At 49.7% G+C, this 18,928-nt stretch overlaps 1 protein-coding gene across 1 annotated transcript in view; it reads left to right on the top strand.

Annotated features, from left to right (window-relative positions):
- LOC126949770 (coiled-coil domain-containing protein 136) overlaps nt 1–18,928 on the top strand; it is a 113,503-nt gene that overhangs the window by 84,809 nt on the left and 9,766 nt on the right. Inside the window, exons 4-14 of the mRNA XM_050782552.1 lie at nt 2,172–2,285; nt 3,065–3,172; nt 5,107–5,361; nt 5,453–5,527; nt 12,060–12,383; nt 15,434–15,545; nt 16,144–16,309; nt 16,546–16,686; nt 17,022–17,180; nt 17,473–17,643; nt 18,128–18,313. Of these exons, the coding sequence (XP_050638509.1) occupies nt 2,172–2,285; nt 3,065–3,172; nt 5,107–5,361; nt 5,453–5,527; nt 12,060–12,383; nt 15,434–15,545; nt 16,144–16,309; nt 16,546–16,686; nt 17,022–17,180; nt 17,473–17,643; nt 18,128–18,313 (1,811 nt within the window). The remainder of the gene's footprint in view (nt 1–2,171; nt 2,286–3,064; nt 3,173–5,106; nt 5,362–5,452; nt 5,528–12,059; nt 12,384–15,433; nt 15,546–16,143; nt 16,310–16,545; nt 16,687–17,021; nt 17,181–17,472; nt 17,644–18,127; nt 18,314–18,928) is intronic.

Here is an 18,928-nt window from a genome sequence, read left to right as displayed (position 1 = left end):
GGTGGGCTTCTTCAACTTTCCCCACAACTGTGTCACCTTGGCCACAGGATCTGGAGTAGAATCCTGTCATCTGGGAAGCAAAGGAAACATCCTTGATCTCTGCTCATTGTCTCTCTGCTGAGATAATGAGAGAGGCAGAGGAAGAAAAAAGGAGCAAGGAGTGGGGGGAGGGAGAGAGACTTATAGACAACATCATCATGAATAGGCAACATTTAACACCACAAATATGAAATCATGTTAGATGATAAGATAGGGCATTAACTGGGTCTCTGGGAGATCGACCTTTAACTCATTTATCCTGTGTCAGAAACTCGGTCAGATGCTGGAGATACAAAGATAACTGAGATCCCCATAACATTCAAGAAACTGGGCAGAGCCTGGACAACCCAGAGGTCCTGGTGCTGTTACAGACAGACAGACAGGGACGAGCACCACAGAAGCGCCTAGTAGGGCAGGGATGGGGTACCAGTCAGAGAAGGCCACCTGGAGGTGACCCCCAGCTGAAAAGTAGGGGAAGTCCAAGCAAAAAAGGGCTTCCTTCCCGTGGAACAGGAATGGCTTGTGGACGTGGAAGCCTGTGGGATGTCAGAGGCATTTGAGCCAGAGCAACTCCATCTTGAATAGGAGCTGGGTAAAATGAGGCTGAGACCTACTGGGCTGCATTCCCAGACGTTTAAGGAATTCTAAGTCACAGGATGAGATAGGAGGTTGGCACAAGACACAGGCCATAAAGACCTTGATGATAAAACAGCTTGCAATAAAGAAGCCAGCCAAAATCCACCAAAACCAAGATGGCAGTGAGAGTGACCTCTGGTCATCCTCACTGCTACACTCCTACCAGTGCCATGACAGTTTACAAATGCCATGGCAACGGCAGGAAGTTACCCTACATTGTCTAAAAGGGGGCGGCATGAATAATCCACCCCTTGTTTAGCATATCATCAAGAAATAACCATAAAAATGGGCAAACAGCCGCCCTTGGGGCTGCTCTGTCTATGGAGTAGCCATTCTTTATTCCTTTGCTTTCCTAATAAACTTGCTTTTACCTTATTCTACGGACTTGCCCTGAATTCTTTCTTGCGTGAGATTCAAGAACCCTCTCCTGAGGTCTGGATCCGGACCCCTTTCCTGCAGCGGGGGGAACGCAGACAATGTGAGTGAATGTGCTAGAGAAGGGATCTGCGTGTGTCCCTGGCTTAGGAATCTCCCAGCCATTTCCTGGATGTGCTGGGGAGCCCCTGTTGCGAACTGTACCCACTTCTATCCTTGCTGAGACCTGCCGAGATGTGAGAACTGCCTCTTCAAAAGCCGGCACCCAGTGGACATAGCTTGAATAAAAGAATGGTGGAAGACGTGAAATAAGCCCCCTGGGCTTCCAAATCTCCCTTCCACGAGAGTGAACATCAGTCGTGCCCACTCTCGCGGGCTACAGTGGGGGCGTGGCTCACAGCCCACCTGGTGTGGGACCGGAAGGGAAGGCAGGGCGGAGGAGAGGGGGTCTTCGGGCCCTGAGGCTTGGTGGGGCCACCGGAGGGCCCCCCTAAGAGGGTCCCTGGCCCTGGTTCGGTAGGGGGTCGCGGAAAGCGGAAAGGTCAGGGCCCTGCCGTTCGCCCATCCGGGCCTCGACTTCCCTCCTCCGGCCCCCAGGCTGCCGAGGGGCCACCGGGCAGGGCTGAGCGGGTCCTGAGGCCGGAGTCCGCGCCGACTGCTTGGTGGGGGCGCCGGCCGGGCGGGGGAGGGAAGGAAGGAGGGGCGCGCGTGTCTGCGCGCTTGGAGGAAACAGTCCCACCTCGTCCTTTGCTGTCCCCATTGCTGAGCATGACCGGGCCCTGACACCTGGTGCAGAAGGGTCCCTGCGCACAGCAGACCCCGGGGGGATCCGCTGCCAGAACCAGGGGATCTCGCTCCTCCCTCTTGGGACAGCCTTAAGCCTAGGAGCTCCTGACACTGTCCGGGCCCCGCAGCTCCCCGCGCTCCCTCGGGGAGAGACTTGGGGCGTATCCGGGGTCGCGCTCACCCTCCCAAGCCGCCCCCTGCACCGGCTCGGAGCTCCCGAGTGCTGGGAGGGTTTCCGGGCGGCGGCGAGCGGCGGGGGGCGGTGTCAGGAGGCCCGGCCAGGCCCCGCCCCCTCTCCCGCCCCCCCCCTTCCTGCGCACCCGGCTCGGGTCCCCGGGCTCGCGGCTGCGGCTTCTGCTCGGGGAGGCGTAAGGCGGCGGCGGGAGCGGTCATGGAGGCGGGCGCTGGAGCCGGCGCGGGAGCCGCGGGCTGGAGCTGCCCGGGACCAGGTCAGAGCCGCCCCTCCCTCACCTCTCCACCGCCCCTCCTTTCTCTCCTCCATCCCTCCTCCCTCCAGACCCCCAGGTGCTCCTGGCCTCCGCGGCTCCCCCTTCTCCGCCCAGAGTCTTCCTCCCTCCATCCTGGCCTCCACCGGGGCCCGGTCTCCATCTTTCCGGCCTGGGGCTGGGGCTTCAGCGCACCGGCCGCATCCTGTCTGGTGGTCCCTCCCCAGCGCGTCTCTCCACTCCAGTCCGACGGTGCTTCCAGCCTTCGGGGCTCCAGACCCCGCACCTCCTGCAGCCCCGGAGATTCCTGAGCGCGGGGCGAGGGTGGGGTGGGCGAGGTCCAGCGAGAGAATGAGAGGGGAGGGGAGGGGAGCGGTCGCTGCCCTACCCCTTCCCACACGCCCCCCACTCCTCCCTCCCTCCGTAGGCCACCTCACCCTTTCAGCCTCTTCTTCACTGGCTCCCGCCCTCTTTCTGTCTTGCCCCTCTCCTCCCTGTCTCCCTGGACTAAATACGCACACCCCCTCTTTCTGTGCAAGCAAGAGGGGCCTGGAACAGGGGGTTCTGAGGAGGCTGGGCGTCAGGACTGGGGTCTCCGCAGGCAGAGCATGAGAGGTGGTGGAGAGAGAGAGGAGTCGCAGAGACGGGAGAGTGAGTCAGGCACCTCCACTGGGATTACAGATCCCAGAGCCCCGAGGAGCTGGAAGGCATGTCCCCTTCTTTGCACCCCAGCCCGCAGCCAGTCCCCCATCCCCTAGCCCTTCCTTTCTCCGTGCTCTCAGGACCCACAGTGACCACTCTAGGCTCCTATGAGGCCTCTGAGGGCTGTGAGAGGAAGAAGGGCCAACGCTGGGGCTCCCTGGAACGACGAGGGATGCAAGCTATGGAGGGTGAGTTTTCCCAAAAGGCTTCTTTCTTTCCCTTCCCCTCCTCCCTTAATTCCCTTTCTTCCTCCCTTTGACCCCCAGGCCTCTAAGCCGGGACACAGCCCTTCCCTCAGTTCATCTTAGCCCCTCTTCCTGCAGCTCAGAGCGCCAGCCCTTCCCAGGGCTCAGGCTTTGACGGAAGTTTAGGGTGCATCCCTTCGGGACCCCAGTCAACCCCCAGCTAACCAGGTTGTGTGTCCCAAGGGAGCTGCCAGACAGAGAAAGAGACCTGGTTGGACAGAGCTTTGAAGCAGCCTTTCAGCAGGGGGTTTGTCCTCACTGCCTGCCGACCCAGATCCCAAGCTGTCTCTTATTATAAAAAGCCAGGAACTGGGCATGTGAATTGTCTTTCTGGGGCCACCACCATTAACTTCGAATGGAAGCCTGTGGCTTTGGTTCTCTAGGATACCTTACTGCCTGAAAGAGATTGCCTAGGAGGGGGCGCGTGAGGCCATCCTCCCAACACACGTGTATCCCCACCACACCCATGTGACTTGGCAGTTGCTGCCAACACCAGGCCCCTGGAAGGACGCTGGTCCATTTTCCAGGACTTCCTGTGAAGTATTGCACGTTGCACATTCAGTATGGGCAAACCTGCTCCCCCTAAGAGGGACAGATGGCACAAGGGGTCCCAGACGAACCTAGGGCTGCTGATGTTAGATAAAGTAAGACCAGAGATTCAGAATTTTAAAACAAAGCAAACAATCATCATCCAGACAACATTTTGCTATTTATAGGGACTGCATTGCAGTAAAGGAGCGGGTGCTCACAACCAGAGGCTGGGGGCCAGCACCAAACCCCAGTTTTTTTAATGCATTAAAATAGCAGGCTTTCTTTTACACACAAGTACAGCCTAAAACTTCCCCTGAAAGCTGCTTTGTGGTCAGCAGAGTAGGAGGGGCTTCATATGGCTCAGCTAGGGGAGAGGAGACTTTGTGACATGCAGCAGGGAAAAACAAGGTGGACCTTGTAGAAAATTTCAAACAGGTATTTAATAATATACATTTGAAAGGGCACCAGCGTTTATCCAATGAAACCTCTACAATCAGATATTTTCTTTCTCTACCTGCTGACGGGCAATGCTTTTTTATTACGGAAAGGCTGATTTTTCACAAGCCACCTGGATAGTGTTTTGTTTGGTTGTTTTTGTTTGTTTGTTTGTTTGAGATGGAGTCTCACTTTGTCGCCCAGGCTGGAGTGCAGTGGCTCGAACTCGCCTCCCTGCAACCTCCACTTCCCATTTTCAAATGATTCTCCTGCCTCAGCCTCCCAAGTAGCTGGGATTATAGGCATATACTACCACGCCCAGGTAATTTTTTTGTATTTTTAGTAGAGATGGGGTTTCACCATGTTGACCAGGCTGGTTTGGAAGTCCTGGCCTCAAGTGATCCACCCACCTCAGCCTCCCAAAGTGCTAGGATTACAGGCATGAGCCAGCATTCCCGGCCAGTTTTGTTTTGTTTTGTTTTGTTTTTGTTTTTAACTTTTGAGAAATCTCCAAACTGTAACTGTTACCCCATTTGACCGAAAGATCCACTCACTGTCTCCTTTCTTGACTACTTGTCCTGCTACTCAGAGGCCAGCCTAGAAGAAGCAGGTAATCCTGTGCAAGTGTCTCATGCTGAGCGGGCACCAGCCTGCCCACAGGCAATGGTGGGAGGCTACCATGTGCAACATTGGTCCAGGAAGGGCCTGGGAGGTGGAGGGGCTGCCTCTCAACTTGACCCTCACACCTGAGGATTCATCTTGAGTATAGGTCTTGCCCAGAGGCACCTTGGGGGATACCAGGTGGCACTAGTATATTATCTCTGCCCTGGGATAGTGAGTTTGAGGGCCCTGGAAGGACTGCGGAAAGGAAGTTGGTGCTGACTCCCTGGTGGGATGGCTGTCTCTCCTAGGGGAGGTGTTACTCCCAGCTCTCTATGAAGAGGAAGAAGAAGAAGAAGAGGAGGAAGAAGAGGTGGAAGAAGAAGAAGAGCAAGTGCAGAAAGGTGGCAGTGTTGGCTCTCTGTCAGTCAACAAGCACCGGGGACTGAGCCTCACGGAGACAGAGCTGGAGGAGCTGCGGGCTCAGGTGCTGCAGCTGGTGGCAGAACTGGAGGAGACCCGGGAACTGGCAGGGCAGCATGAGGACGACTCCCTGGAGCTACAGGGTAAGTGCCTGGGCCAGGGCCCAGTGCCCGGGCCCAGAGGCTCTGCACTCCCCTGAATCCGAGCTTGACACTGGTGCCCCTCTCGCTGCAGGGCTCCTGGAGGATGAACGGCTAGCCAGCGCCCAGCAGGCAGAGGTGTTCACCAAGCAGATTCAGCAGCTCCAAGGTAATTCCCAGGGCTTGGACCGGAGGGAGGTGGCCATCCAAGTGGTCACCTAAGTACTTTTTTCCTGAGGGTTTGACTGAAGCATAGCAGATAAAAATAACCAAATTCAGTAATTTCACCTCATTTTCCTCTACTAGTCTCACGCTTTTCCGCTCCTTGTCTCTCCATCCTCCTCTGTCCCCAGTTTTCTTTCTTTAAACCTCCACCTGGCTCTTCTGTCCTCTCCTTCCATTTCTTGACCTCCTTGTCACCTCCTGTCTCTGGTGGGCTCTTTCCTCTTGCCCCTTCAGCCTCCTCCTTCATACTGCATCCCTGTCCCTTTGTTCTCCTGGTCAGTGCCAGGGGTGGGTGATCCAAGTTGAATTCCAAGCCAGATTCCTTTTTTGGTTCCTCCAAGGACAGCATGGGAAAGCATGAAGCCAATGAGACGTGACTGGCGGGGCCTCTCTGCACCTGTTAAGGGAGGCAGATGAGAGCACTTCTCTTGCTGCCTGGGACCTGAGCTTGTGGCCCCTAAATCCCTTTTTGCCAACACCCACGTCCCTTTGTCTCTGGAAAGCAGCAAGGCAGGTGTCCCACATTCCACCGCACCACCAAATAAAGAGGCAGCTTTTGTTACTTCTGTGGGCTTCCGGAAGGTTTAGGGGAGCTGCCCTAGAAAACGGCAGGGACTCTGGGGAGAACTGAGATCAAGCCAAAAGAAAAGTATAAATGGAGAAAAAAAAGGAAGGCCGGGAAGCAGGCCTGGACAGTAGCAAGCAGAGGTGTGAGAGGGGGAGGAAAGGAGACGGGGACAGAAAATGTAAGCAAAGGTAGATACAGGAAGGGTGGTCAATGAAGGGGCTTGCAGAGGAGGAAAGTGGCAGGAAACGTGTCACACAGGGAAGAGTGTGGGCACTGGTCTGGGATGACCTAGATTCCTGGGCCCAGCTCTACCACTTACAAATTGTGTGATCTTGGGCAAGTCACTTATCTTTCTGAGATGTCATTTCTTACCTGTAAAATGGGACTAATTTATTTATCACCTACTTATGAGGTGCCTTTATACTTGGAGGACCAGCTATAAATGAGACAGACCACATCCCTGCCCTAATGAAGAGTACATTCTAATGGAGAGAGGCAGAAAATAAACAACACAAGTTCAGGTGGCAATAAATGCTATGAACACGACATAATAATATGATATAGAGAGGAGATGGGATGGGAGTTTATTTTATTTTATTTTGAGACATAGTCTCACTCTGTTGCCCAGGCTGGAGTGCAATGGCACAATCTCGGCTCACTTCAACCTCCGCCTCCCGGGTTCAAGCGATTCTCGTGCCTCAGCCTCCCGAGTAGCTGAGATTACAGGCATGTGCCACCACACCTGGCTAATTATTGTATTTTCAGTAGAGATGGAGTTTCACCATGTTGGCCAGGCTGGTCTTGAAGGGAGTTTATTTTAGATATGGCAGTTAGGAAAGTCATCTTTGAGAAGTTGACATTTGAGCTAAGACCTGAATAATGAAAAGGATCCAGCCATCCAAGATCTGAGGGAGGAGCGTACCAGGCAGAAGCAACAGCAACTGCAGAGGCCCAGAGGTGAGAATGAGCTTCATTTGTTTGAGCGATAGAATAGAGGCCACTGTGTTTGCAGCAAAGTGCATGTGGAGGACCCTGGTAAGAGAATGTTCTGAGGCAGGCAGAGGCCAGATTACAATGGATCTTATAGGCCAGCCAAGAGGCTTGGCTTTCATGTAAGTGTGGTGGAAAGCCAGGAGAGGGTCTTAGCCAGGACTGGGATGATACGATCTGCTTTACATTTTTAAAAGAGAACTTGGCCACTAAGTGGAAACACTTAGGATGGAGGGAAGGGACTCAGAACAGTGAGTCCTGTCAGCAAGTTACTGCAATAGTCCAGTCAAGAGATGATGGTTGCTTGAGTTAGGGCTGTAGAAATGGAGATGATTCAGAATATATTTTGAAGGTGAAGCCCTCGGGATATGCTAATGAATTGGATCAGGGGACAACAGAGACATCAAAGATGACTTTGCCTTGAGAAAATTGATGGAAGGTGGTGATGTTTATTGAATTGGGAAAGACTTGGCAAGGGATAAGTTTTGGGGGTAGGGGAGCCATTTAAGACATGTTTTCTACTGTTGAGTTTGAAGTAACTGTGGACATCCAAGTGAATATATTGAGGCAGTTGGATATATAAAGGCGGAACCAGGGAGAAAACAGGGCCGGAGATGTAAATTTGGAGTCATTAGCATATAATTGGCATTCGAATCCATGGGAAGTAATGGTGCAGTCACATGGAGAGACACCAGAAGAGGAGAAAGGGTCCAGTCCCAGAGACACTCCAGTATTTAGAGGTCCAATATAGGAAGACAAATGAACAAAAGAGTAAAGTGAGAGGAACTCCTGGAGCATGTCATGCCCTGGAAGCCAGAGCAGAAAGTGCTTCAAGGAGACAATGATCCACTGTGTCAGGTTGCTAAGTCAAGTGAGATGGTCTTGGATTTGGCAAGAGGGAGGACCCAGAGACATCTCAGTGCATGGAGGCACCGATTGGATTAGGTTTAGAGAGGACATGGGAGATGAAATGGAAAAGGTGAGTACCGGTAACTCCAGTAGTCATTTTGAAGAGAAGCAGAGAAGTAAGGGAAATAGGGTCGAAAGATTACTTCTTTTCTTTTTTCAAAGGTAGGAAATGCTAGATCATGTATAATGAAAGAAAAGATCCAGTACAAAAAAGGCCTTTGCCTGGAGAAGGGACATTCCTCCATTCGAACGGGCGAAAAGTCAGGATTGAAGCACAGATGTAGCAGGAACTACCTGGGAAAATAGGGTTCTACAGCGCTTCCCTCCTCCGTAGGATGTTTCGTTTCTTTTGAGATGGAGTCTTGCTCTGTCACCCAGGCTGGGGTGCAGTGGTGAGATCTTGGCTCACTGCAACTTCCGCCTCCTGGGTTCAGGAGGCCTGGCTAATTTTTCGTATTTTTAGTAGAAATGGGGTTTCACCATCTTGGCCAGGCTGGTCTTGAACTTCTGACCTCGTGATCCGCCCCGCCTCGGCTTCCCAAAGTACTGGGATTACAGGCGTGAGCCACCACGCCCAGTCCTCAGTAGAGTGCTTTCTAGGGTGAGATCCCTCACGGCCCTGCGGGAGAGACCGAGGCTGCCCTCGCGCACGCGCGTCACCCGTTTCCGCCTGGACGGGGCGCGCGCGGCCTTAGAGGCAGCTGCTGTTCGGAGGCCGTTCCGGCCGCCACAGCCCCTCCGGGGCCGGGACCGGCCAGCGGCTGGGTGGCCCCCCAGGGACACTGCTCTGGGGGGGCGGCGAGATGGAGGCTATAACCAGTGAGTGAGAATCCACTTTTCTGCCCGCAGCCCGACTCCTCGGCCCTTGACCTCTCCCCGACGGTCCCAGCCCCATACTCAACGGGCGCCAGCGCCTCGGAACCCGGGGAACCCTGGCTGGCCTCTTCAACTCCCGGGCGCTCCCGGAGTAGCTCTGCCCCCAGGCCTTGAGCCCTGCCCCGGGCGACTCTAGGTGACTCTGCACCTTCTGTTCCCAGTGGATCTGAGAATTTTTATTTTTATTTTTATTTTTATTTTGAGACTGAGTTCCGCTCTGTGGCCCAGGCTGCACTGCAATGGTGTGATCTCGGCGCACTGCAACCTCCGCCTCCTGAGATGAAGTGATTCTGCTGCCTCAGCCTCGCCAGCAGCTGGGACTACAGATGCCCACCACCACACCCGGCTAATTTTTGTATATTTAGTAGAGACAGGGTGCCGCCATTTTGGCCAGGCTGGTCTCGACCTCCTGACCTCAAGTGATCCACCCACCTCAGCCTCCCAAAGTGCTGGGATTAAAGGTGCGAGCCACCGTGTTTGACCGAGAATGCCATTTTTTTTAGGGCCAGAAGCACCTAAGGGAGAGTTGAACCCTAACATCAAAAGCATATTAGGGAAGTGGAGGTTGGTCTGTTTCTCCAGAAGGCCCACCCCAGATTCTAGGGCCTTTATCCTAATGGCCAGTTTCCTTGTGTGTCTCCCTAGCTAGACCGACTTCACTGTGCTGCTCAGTAGTGGGGGTAGAGCTGACTGTTCTTCCAATAGGAAGTCAGAGAATCTAACAGGAGATTCTTGGCCTTGGCACGCAGTTAAGGATCAGTTAATAGTTGTTGAATAGATCAAGGAGATGTAACAGCTAGGATCATTCTAGAACTGGAAAGATTGGCGAAAGACATGCGCATAGTTCCACATGTGAGCTCAGGGGAGCAGGGTAGATCTTCCCCTGAGAAGCCCTCACCACTCAGCATCTATCTATGAAGCATGTCCAAATCTGTCTTCTTTGAAAGTCTAGACTCTATTCTAATTTTTAAAAAATACCCTAACAGGGTCAGGTGTGGTGGCTCATGCCTGTAATCTCAGCACTTTGGGAAGCCAGGATGGGAGGATCACCTGAGCCCAAGAGTTTGAGACCAGCCTGGGCAGCAGAAAGAGACCCCCATCTCTACATTAAAAAAAAAAAAAAAAAATTACCAGGGCAGGGTAGCCCATGCCTGTAGTCTCAGATATTAGAGGTGCTGAGGAGGGAGGGTTGCTTAAGCCCAGGAGATCAAGGCTGTAGTGAGCCATGATCATGCCACTCCACTCCAGCCTGGGCAACAGAACAAGATTGTGTCTCAAAAACAAAAAGGAAAACCCCCCAAATATTTAGTTCTGTACGCATAGGAGATACTTAGTAAAAGTTTGTTGAATAGATGAACTGTTGCCTTATTTATGCATGAATACATCAAATATCTATTGAGCTTCGTTTTCAGGCACAATACTAGATCCTAGAGCTGTAATGGTGAGCAAACCCGATATGCTCTCTGCCTTGATAAAGCTTATAACCAGGTGAAGGGGAGACTAAGTACACACACACACACACACACACACACACACAGAGCAAAGTACAAGGTTTTATGAGACCATTTAATAGAGGACTTCTCTTAGTTTTTTTGGAGGTACAAACTAGAAAAGTTGACATCTGAATGGTGAGTAGAATGAGCAGAAGTTGGGGGAAGGGGGTGAGAGAATGTGCCTTGCAAAGGATTTATGGGAAAATCCTGACCCTTCCAACCCAATCCTCATTAATTCTCTCATCCTGGCCCTCAAATCCTAAATTCACTGTTGTTATCAGTGGCTTTTACTCTCTCCACTTTTTGGTTCTGATCCCAGATGGGTGGATGTGTCTAGAAACTCTGAGATGCTCCATAGATACAGAGAACTCTTGACCCATTATTTTGTAAATTAAAAAATAGAAAATATAGGCTTGTTCTGAAAATCCAAACAGCACAGATGTATATGATACGTAAAGTAAAAACCTCATCACATGTTACCCCATACCTCAGAAACAACTGCTCATTATGGTTTGGGCATAGATCTTTCCAGGCCTTTTTCTATATGTCCATTTGTGTGTTATATACTATACATAAAATATTTTTTACAAAAATTAGATCATAGCATATATTTTACAGCTCTTTTCTTCAGTTAATATGGAAACTTCTTTGTTTTCACCATAGATCTGATACTTTCTTTTAAATGACTGCATGATATTCTATTTAACTATCATCAGTTTATTTTATTATTATTATTATTATTTTTTGAGACCGAGTCTCACTCTGTTGCCCAGGCTGGAGTGCAGTGGTGCGATCTCGGCTCACAGCAACCTCTATCTCCCGGGCTCAAATAATTCTCCTGTCTCAGCCTCCCAAGTGGCTAGGATTACAGGGGCATGGCACCATGCCTGACTTTTTAATTTAATTTAATTTAATTTAATTTAATTTTTATTTTTAGTAAAGATTGGGTTTCACCATGTTGGCCAGGCTGGTCTTGAACTCCTGACCTCAAGTGATCCACCTGCCTTGGCCTCCCAAAGTGCTGGGATTATAGGCATAAGCCACTGCGCCCAGCCTAACTATCATCAGTTTAAACAATCCCTTATCGATTGACACTTAGATTATTATCCCGTGTTTGGTTATTATGCAGTGAACTTATATGTGAATTTGAGTTGTGCACATTGTTTTAGGTCCAGTACTTACCACAGGTAGGTCATGGGAACTTTGAGGCTCTGTAATTTCTGAGCTCTCAGGATAAATAGGTGAAAATAGTCTGTATACATTTTTTGAGTCAGGGAATTTCTAGAAAGATTCAGGGCATCAAGAAAATACTATAAATGAAGTTAGGTCTTTAACAATCAGGTGATTCCTTAGAAGCATGTAATACTTCTTGTTTACAGTAGACTAAGTGATTGCTTTCGGTGCCAGGCCTCAAAATCTACTTTTCTATTGGACCTTACTACATAGAGTCACTCTCTTTTCCCTTCTTCGGTGCTCCTTTTCGTCCATCCAGCATGATGCTATACTTCTCTGATGGGGTAGAGACGAGGTTTTCAGGACTTTGCAGACAAGAAATAAGTCTCCCTTTAATTTTGTGCCTCTAGAACATGGTAGATTAGTTCACCCGCCCTCTTGATCATCTCAACCTTTGGACTTTGCAGGTGAGCTGCGTTCTCTGCGTGAGGAGATTTCCCTGTTAGAGCATGAGAAAGAAAGCGAACTTAAGGAAATAGAACGGGAATTGCATTTGGCCCAGGCTGAGATCCAGAGTCTGCGGCAAGCAGCAGAGGATTCTGCAACTGAACATGAGAGTGACATAGCGTCCCTGCAGGAGGATCTCTGCAGGATGCAGAATGAACTTGAAGACATGGAACGCATTCGGGGAGATTACGAGATGGAGATTGCCTCCCTCCGTGCAGAAATGGAAATGAAGAGCTCTGAACCATCCAGTAGTTTAGGTCTCTCAGATTACTCTGGGTTGCAAGGTATGAGAGCCGTCAAGTGGGTCAGTAAAGTCAAGCAGAGGAAAGGAGATAATACATAGGAAAATGGTAGAAGGTGGTGTTAGATCATGAATTAGGAATCTCTAGAAAAAACCTCCAGGCCGAATTCAAGACTGTAGGGGGCCAGACATGATGGCTGATGCCTGTAATCCCAGAACTTTGGGAGGCCAAGATGGGAGGATCATTTGAGCCCAGGCGTTCATGACCAGCCTGGGCAACCAAGTGAGACCCTATCTCTTTCTAAAAGAAAATTTTAAATAAAAATTTTTAAAAAGTAAGGGGGAAAAACCTACCCAGATATTACATAACCAGTCCATGGTGGTGTAAGAAATAGCACCATGGAGAGGTACCCTGGAAATTCTTCTTCAGAGAGTCATTGGGTCTTTGTTGATTTCACTATGGGAAAACCCTTTCTGGGAAAATTCCCAGCTCTAAGATGGGCAAAGAGGGACCTGTCACCTTGGGAAACTCTTCCTGCTGCCCAGGCATCATGGTGCTTTGCCTAAACTGCTTTATGGGGGACCTCTGGCCCTGCTTCCAGGTGCAGGGATGCTAATTCTTAGGTTCCATTAGCTCTCCCCAAAATAGAAGCTTTAGGGGGCAACAAATGAGAGCACAAGACAGCTAGAGAAGAAAAGTTATTCCAAGTAATACATGAGTTACCCAAAAGCCTAGAGCCCTGCTTTCAGACAGTGAGTCTCCCAGCTAGTTGCTAGGATTCATGACATCAGAGAGTTTGCCTTTATTCTGCGGCTAGATTTATGATCTGAGTATAATGGAAGTCCTATATTTGGCCAGGTCAAGCAGAGGCAATCAACAAGGAATCAAAGAACTGCAAGTTTTTCCAGCTGTATCAAGCGTCTCAGAAGAGCCTTTAGATTAAATGGTGCTGGGAGAGGAAGGTTGGCACAGTGGGAAGGCTTGGGCTGGAGTCAAACAGACCTGAGTTCAGTATCTCAGCTCCACTAATTAGCAGGAGGAACATAGGAGGTCTGGTTACGGTCTTTCTCTGAGCCTGTTTCTATATCCGGGATATTAAATCAAAATTGGTTAATAAAACCTAATAGCTAGATGGGATCCTGAAACAGGAAAAGGACCTTAGGGAAAATGTAGAGAAATCCAAGTAAACTATGGAGTTTAGTTAATAGTAATGTATCAATATTCGATTCCTTAGTCATGACAGGTATACCATGGTAATGTAAGATGTTAACAATTAGGGAAATTGGGTGAGAACCCTCCCAGGAAACTCCGTACTATCTTTGCAACTTTTTTGTAAATCTAAAACTAATCTAAAATTCAAAGTTTATTAAAAAAAAAAAAACTTACAGAACTATTTTGGGAATTAAATGAAATGTGAAGCATGTCAAAATCACTTGCACACTTACCAAATCTGAGGCTGAAACTATCAAGTCTAATGCTTAGCGCATGATTAGTTTTCATTAAAGATTAGTTTCCGCCCTCCCTTTTATGGTAATCTGCAGTATTCTAAGGAATTCTGATTGGAATTAAGAGGAAGCATTCGAAGTTACTTTTAGGGTGTTGAATCTTCCAGCAGGTAAGATAGGTCTTGGGTTTAATTAGAGCAAGTTAGTGTTCTTTAAATATCAGTATAATTAGTGTTCTAAGAGACATAATTCTTTTTTAATTTTTTGCAAGTGGACACAGAGTCTTGCTCAAGACCCAGGCTGGTCTTGAACTCCTGAGCTCTAATGATCCTCCTACCTTGGCCATCCAAAATGTTGGGATCACAGGTGTAAACCACTGCACCCGGCCAACATAATTCTTAATCACGAAGAAACAGAACAGACACAGGTGTTTGTATCATCACAGCCTTAAAAGCGGGCATGGTGACTCAGGTGGATCACTTGAGCCCAGGAATTTGAAACCAGCCTGGGCAATATAGTGAAACCCCATCTTTACAAAAAAATTCAAAAATTAGCTGGGCTTGGTGGTGTGTGCCTATAGTCACAGGTACTCGGGAGGCTGAGGTGGGAGGATCACTTGAGTCCAGGGAGGTCAAGGATGCAGTGAGCCTTGACTGTGCCACTGCACTCTGGCCTGGATGACAGAGTAAGACTATCTCAAAACAAAACAAAACCAGAAAGGAAATAGTATAGGTATAGGTGACTGGTGCTTAGAGACATATACTGCGGTATTTCAGCTGGATCTCTTCTAATGCTTGAGGATGATATGTGAGTCTGGTTAGGATGGCCCTTTCTGTCAGCAGATAAAAGGCCATTAGAAATAATTCCTTTTTTTTTTTTTTTTTTTTTTTTGAGACAGAGTCTCACAACCTTGGCTCACTGCAACCTCTGCCCCCCAGGTTTAAGCAATTCTGCCTCAGTCTCCTGAGTAGCTGGGGCTACAGGCGTGCACCACCACACCTGGTTAACTTTTGTATTTTTAGTAGACACAGGGTTTTGCCATGTTGGCCAGGCTGGTCTCGAACTCCTGACTTCAAGGGATCTGCCCACCTCGGCCTCCCAAAGTGTTGGGATTACAGTCTTGAGCCACTACGCCTGGCAAGAATTCTTTACCACATCCAGACCGATGTATTTGATGTGGGAATAAAGGACATACAAGGAAACTCAGGATGCCTGAAAGGCAGGTACTGGCAGTCACATCTGACAGTTCACATCTCTCAGCTTTTTGTACTAAGAGCATAATTGGAAGGTAATCATAAACAGTTGAATGGAAACTTTACATACAGTAAACCCCAAACTTAATTAAACCTTCAAAAATTCCTAAAAGTTCAAGAGTCTGCTTCGGTTGAGGCTTTGAAGATGAGCACACAGGGCAGATCTTCAGGGCAGATGAGAAGAAGGACAGCTATCGGGAAGAGGAGCAAGACTCACTGCACTGTGGAATTTCCTGGGCCCTGTCTTCTAAGCCTCTATCTCTCTTTTGTGTCTTTAGAAAAAGAGAAGCTCTTTAGCCTTCTGCTCTCATGTTTCAAAACAGGAAAACTGGGGGCTGGTCATCAGTGCTTTCCTTTCCTCCTGGTCTCATCTCTCTCTGCTTGTCCTCTGCAGAAGAACTGCAGGAGCTGCGGGAACGCTACCATTTCCTGAATGAGGAATACCGGGCCCTGCAGGAGAGCAACAGCAGCCTCACTGGGCAGCTTGCAGATCTGGAGAGTGAGAGGTACAGCTGTCTCTGGAGAGTGAGAGGTCATGGGGTTCCACAGGACTCTGTCTTGCCTTGGGCTTTCCCCTGAAGGCAGATGCCAGGGCAGTGAGCGTTCCTCTGCTCCTGGAGACCCAGTCCTTTCCATGGTTTCCAAAGAATACAGATACCATCTACAAGCAGACATGGGGATCCGACCCAGTTATCTCAAGACTAGAGGGAGTGAGTTCTGAAGTTTACTTTTGCTCTAGGCACTGGGTTCTGGTTTGCTCTGCCCTGAAGTAGATCAGAAGAGATTCGTTTATTGTCCGCATAGACTTGTTTCAGTCTAATGGCAGGCACAATGCTTCCAGATTGGAGTGGGCTTGACTAGGCCTAGCCTGAAAACTAACTGGACTGGCATTCTAAGGGTCTCCCAGAGTCAAACACACCTTTGCAGATTGAGGTGCTGAAGACTTTCCATAGTCTTCTAAGCATGTTTATCTGAGCGGTGAGTCACAATAGAAGGCCCCTTACTATCTTTGGCCTAAAATGAAGGCATCAGGACCAAGCATGCATGGCTGGTGTTGCCAGGCAGAACTCCCTTCAAGCACAGCTCTGGGGTTCTGGATTGCAGGACACAGAGAGCAACAGAGAGATGGCTGGAGTCCCAAACACTAAGTATGACGTCAGCAGAGTCTCAGACTTCGGAAATGGATTTCTTAGAGCCTGATCCTGAAATGCAGCTGTTACGGCAGCAGCTACGGGATGCTGAAGAGCAGATGCATGGCATGAAGAACAAGGTAGGGCACAGAGGGTGGGGAGGGCAGGCACGTTTCTTGTCTTTCTTTCACCTTCTCCCAGCCTGTGGTAGAAACATCTCCACAGGCATGCACTGTGACAGGAGACAGTATTCTGGGGTCTTGCTTGCCTGATGTAAATCTTCCAGTCAAAGAATGCCATACTTTCCCCAAGCTTGTTCTTGGAGCACATGTGGTATCTGTAGTAAACAAGCCTCCCTGTTCCATTTCCTGCATAGTGTCAGGAATTGTGTTGTGAGTTGGAAGAGCTACAGCATCATCGCCAGGTCAGTGAGGAGGAGCAGAGGCGGCTGCAGAGGGAGCTCAAGTGTGCTCAGAATGAGGTGCTTCGGTTTCAGACCTCCCACAGTGTCACTCAGGTAAAGACTGCCCAGGGAGTCATCTGGGGTGGGGGCAGAAGGGCCTCATGGAGGGGCTGCTTCAACCAGGGTGGGCACAGTGAGTATGGCTGTGCTCTGCTGACTCTTGCCCTGCAACTGGGCACAGTCTGCTGGAAACCAACTGTAGAAGTCATATAGCACTGCATTCTAGAAATGGTGGTCATTACTGAGTGTCTGTCTCACAGAAGAAACCAAACCCTAGACCTGTGGGAGCTCCTCAAGATGTCTGCATCTGAAAAGGAACCCAACTGATCCGTAAAAAGATCTGCTGTTTCTCCAGAGTAACTGTTCTACTCACATCCTCCCTACCACAGAATGAGGAGCTGAAGTCCAGACTCTGTACCCTGCAGAAAAAATATGATACTAGCCAGGATGAGCAGAACGAGCTCTTGAAGATGCAGCTGCAACTTCAGGCTGAGCTCCGGCAGCTCAAAGTCATGAAATCCACACTTGTAGAAAAGCAGAGTGAGAAGGTAACAGCAACCAGAGGTGAGGGGACAACTTAGGTGCTAAGGGCATCCTTCTGAGGTTTTGGGAAAGGTGGATCAGAGTAGTGAGTTAAAAATAATTCCAGCAACCACATAGACAGCACCACAGGTAAAGAACTCCAGCCCTGCTCGAGTACTACATTAGATATGAGGACATTAGGAAGTGAAGGGCAGGGAGAAGCAAATCTTAGACTGTCGGTGTCTTCAAGTGACTCACACAGAAGAGTGAGTGGGTTAAGGAGCCCAGAGGCACTGCCCAAAGCCCCCTCTACCATAGGAGTTACTGTGCCGGCTGCAGAAGCTGCAGCTCCAGCACCAGAACGTCACATGTGAGAAGGAAAAGCTGCTGGAACGGCAGCAGCAGCTGCAGGAGGAGCTGCAGTGCCATGAGGCGGAGCTGCAGCACCTTAGGGATACAGTGGCCTCCTTCAAAGAGAGCAATGAGAAGGTAAAAGAAGCTCCTGGTGAGGGAGGATGTAGCCTCATCTTGTGTGGGGGTGAGAGTGCAGAGGAGGAGGTAGGAGTGTGGAGGAGCTGGCAGTGAGGGGGCCAAAGAGGTGCTTAGGAGAAAGGTAACCTCAGGGAGTCACAAGGCTCTCATCTTCCTTTGATTTTAAATCAGAAAAGCAGCATATAAAAAGGAAGTCCCTTTCCCTCCCTACCTCCCAAAAAAGGAAGCCCCAGAAGGTCTGTGTTTCTTTTTAAATTATTTTTATATTTATTTATTTATTTAACTGGAGAGGCTACACTGGGAAGGTCTGTGTTTCAAGCCTGTCAGGGACGGGTCCATCTTGGGTATATATCCCAGGCTGGGATGAAATTGGGGCTGAGAAGGACAAGGGAAGATGGGTCCCCTTAGTCCCTGACTGGGAGGAGAGAGTTCAGCAGCAGGAGTGCCTGGGGTGATGGCCAGGCCTGCCTCCCCTGCCCAGAACACAGAGACGCACGCTCAGCTTCAGGAGATGAAGCAGCTGTACCAGGCCAGCAAGGACGAGCTGGAGCGGCAGAAGCACATGTATGACCAGCTGGAGCAGGACCTCCTGCTCTGCCAGCTGGAGCTGAAAGAGCTCAAGGCCTCCCAGCCCAGTCCGGAGGACAAAGGAAAGTGTGCTAACAAGGTAATTGTTGTTCAGAGAGGTGACAGCTCCTGGGCACTTGCTCCAGAGAGAGGAGGTACAGAGGCAAAAGATGAAGGCACCCAATCGAAGGGCTTGATGGGCTTCCTAGGCAGGAAGCAGAGGCAGGGCCACATGCTGCTAACTTCAGAACAGTTTGCCCTGACCTTGACTTTGAGCCAGAGCCACAGCTCAGTAGGATCAATACCTTTGGATCCCAGTCTGAACCCCTGAAGGTTTTACACATGATTCCATGTATGTAGACAATGGAATATCTATACAATGGTGTTAGAACTGTAGTGATAACTAATCATTCGTGGAGAGGAACATATACATGGACCCATTACACAACTATTATTGTTGGAACTAGAGAAAGGGGCCAGTTTTCTGGGTCGGATTGCAAATGCTTTTATAAGGGGGTACAGTCTTTTGCCCAGAGTGCTGACTAGGCAAGAGAAGGACCTAGGCTCTTTCAGGATTTATTCTGTGACTTTGAAGTAGTTAAATTCTTTTTTATTGTTGTTGTTGTTGTTGAAACAGAGTCTCACTCTGTCGCCCAGGCTGGAGTGCAGTGACACGATCTCAGCTCACTGCAGCCTCTGCCTCCTGGTTTCAATT

Source organism: Macaca thibetana, chromosome 3 (genome assembly GCF_024542745.1).
Source record: "Macaca thibetana thibetana isolate TM-01 chromosome 3, ASM2454274v1, whole genome shotgun sequence".
Taxonomy (NCBI): Eukaryota; Metazoa; Chordata; class Mammalia; order Primates; family Cercopithecidae; genus Macaca; species Macaca thibetana.
This window is presented reverse-complemented; position numbering and strand designations above follow the sequence as displayed.